This window comes from Trichechus manatus, unplaced genomic scaffold (genome assembly GCF_000243295.1).
Source record: "Trichechus manatus latirostris isolate Lorelei unplaced genomic scaffold, TriManLat1.0 scaffold00009, whole genome shotgun sequence".
NCBI lineage: Eukaryota > Metazoa > Chordata > Mammalia > Sirenia > Trichechidae > Trichechus > Trichechus manatus.
In genome coordinates this window covers 15,036,586-15,037,933 of record NW_004443945.1, presented here as the reverse complement: position 1 = coordinate 15,037,933, position 1,348 = coordinate 15,036,586, and the positions used below count along the sequence as shown (strand labels likewise).

Here is a 1,348-nt window from a genome sequence, read left to right as displayed (position 1 = left end):
TAGGTACTTTGTGTATTTACGTCTTTATCATCTTTTTCCTAGTGTCATAAATACAATCACTTTTTAACGTTTAGGTAGATACACTTCCAGGTAAGTAAAATTGACTTGACTTTGGATCCTACTCCAGTGTATGGATTTGTTTTGATGCAGCTCATACTTTATCATTTGTCCTGAGACTCTGAAACACCTTAGAAACAAATAGTATTAAATATAGTATTTTTTTGTTTTATATTTCAAAGTCTCTGTTAATTTTGGAAGAAATACCTGGTAACAAACATGACTGAGTTCTGGCTTATATCAGCTCCTGGGGAGAAGACATGTCAGCAAACATGGGAGAAACTGCACGCGGCAACTACAAAGAACAATAATCTTTCTGTTTCTTCAAAGTTCAACATTCCTGACTTAAAGGTAAAACTCTTACTTTCCAAAATAGTGTATGAATTTGTCATCAAGAGAAGGACCAGTTTTCTTTCCTTAGCATTTGGTAAAAATGAGGTACCAAGGTACCCAGATGAGAAGGGAATCCTCTCATCTCTAGCCACTGCCATGATTTAAGACATGTCTTGACCTTTCCAGTCTTCAGATTTTAGATAATGAGGAAATTGAGATTTTAGAAGTAAGCTCTCAAAAGGAAGTAACACTTTTTGCTACTTAAAACTTCTTCGTGCTTTTTCTCAATTGTAATTTAAATTGTTAGGAGAAATTTTATGAAAATATTTGGTATATTATAAAATATTTGCAGAACTGAAAAATCTTAGCACTGTATTCTTAAAATACCACAGTGAATACATTTTTCTGTTAAATTTATATAATGCTCACTAATGTTGTAAAAGGAAACCCTGGTGGTGTAGTGGTTAAGAGCTATGGCTGCTAACCAAAAGGTCAGCAGTTCAAAATCCACCAGGTGCTCCTTGGAAACCCTGTGGGGCAGTTCTGCTCTGTCCTGTAGGGTTGCTGTGAGTCGGAATCGACTTGACAGCAGCTGGTTTTTTTTAAATGTTGTAAATGTTTTATGATAGCACCTATTTAATCATACTTGGCAAACCTAACCTAGTTATTTAATCTAATTAATGTGTTTAACATTATTAAAGATCAGTAACCTAGCAGCATTGAAGAGATGCAGGCTGCCAGTGATCAGTTGACTGAACTTTTCTAAAGAGTGGAAAAGATTACATTTTGCTAGTTAAGTGAAGCAGTCATAGGTAGCACTGATTTAAGAAATACTCGATTACTGGTTCTTAGTATTTTTTGGGTTATGGATTCCTTTGAGACATTGATAGAAACTGTGGACATTTCTTCCAAAACATGCACATTTACACATATACAGCTTTGCAGACAAATTCGATGT

General features: G+C 34.7%; 1 protein-coding gene across 1 annotated transcript in view; it reads left to right on the top strand.

Annotated features, from left to right (window-relative positions):
* ATP6V1C1 (ATPase H+ transporting V1 subunit C1) overlaps positions 1-1,348 on the top strand; it is a 48,702-nt gene that overhangs the window by 18,318 nt on the left and 29,036 nt on the right. Inside the window, exons 2-3 of the mRNA XM_004370713.2 lie at positions 240-503; positions 615-634. Coding sequence (XP_004370770.1) covers positions 277-503; positions 615-634 — 247 coding nt within the window. The 5' untranslated portion in view covers positions 240-276. The remainder of the gene's footprint in view (positions 1-239; positions 504-614; positions 635-1,348) is intronic.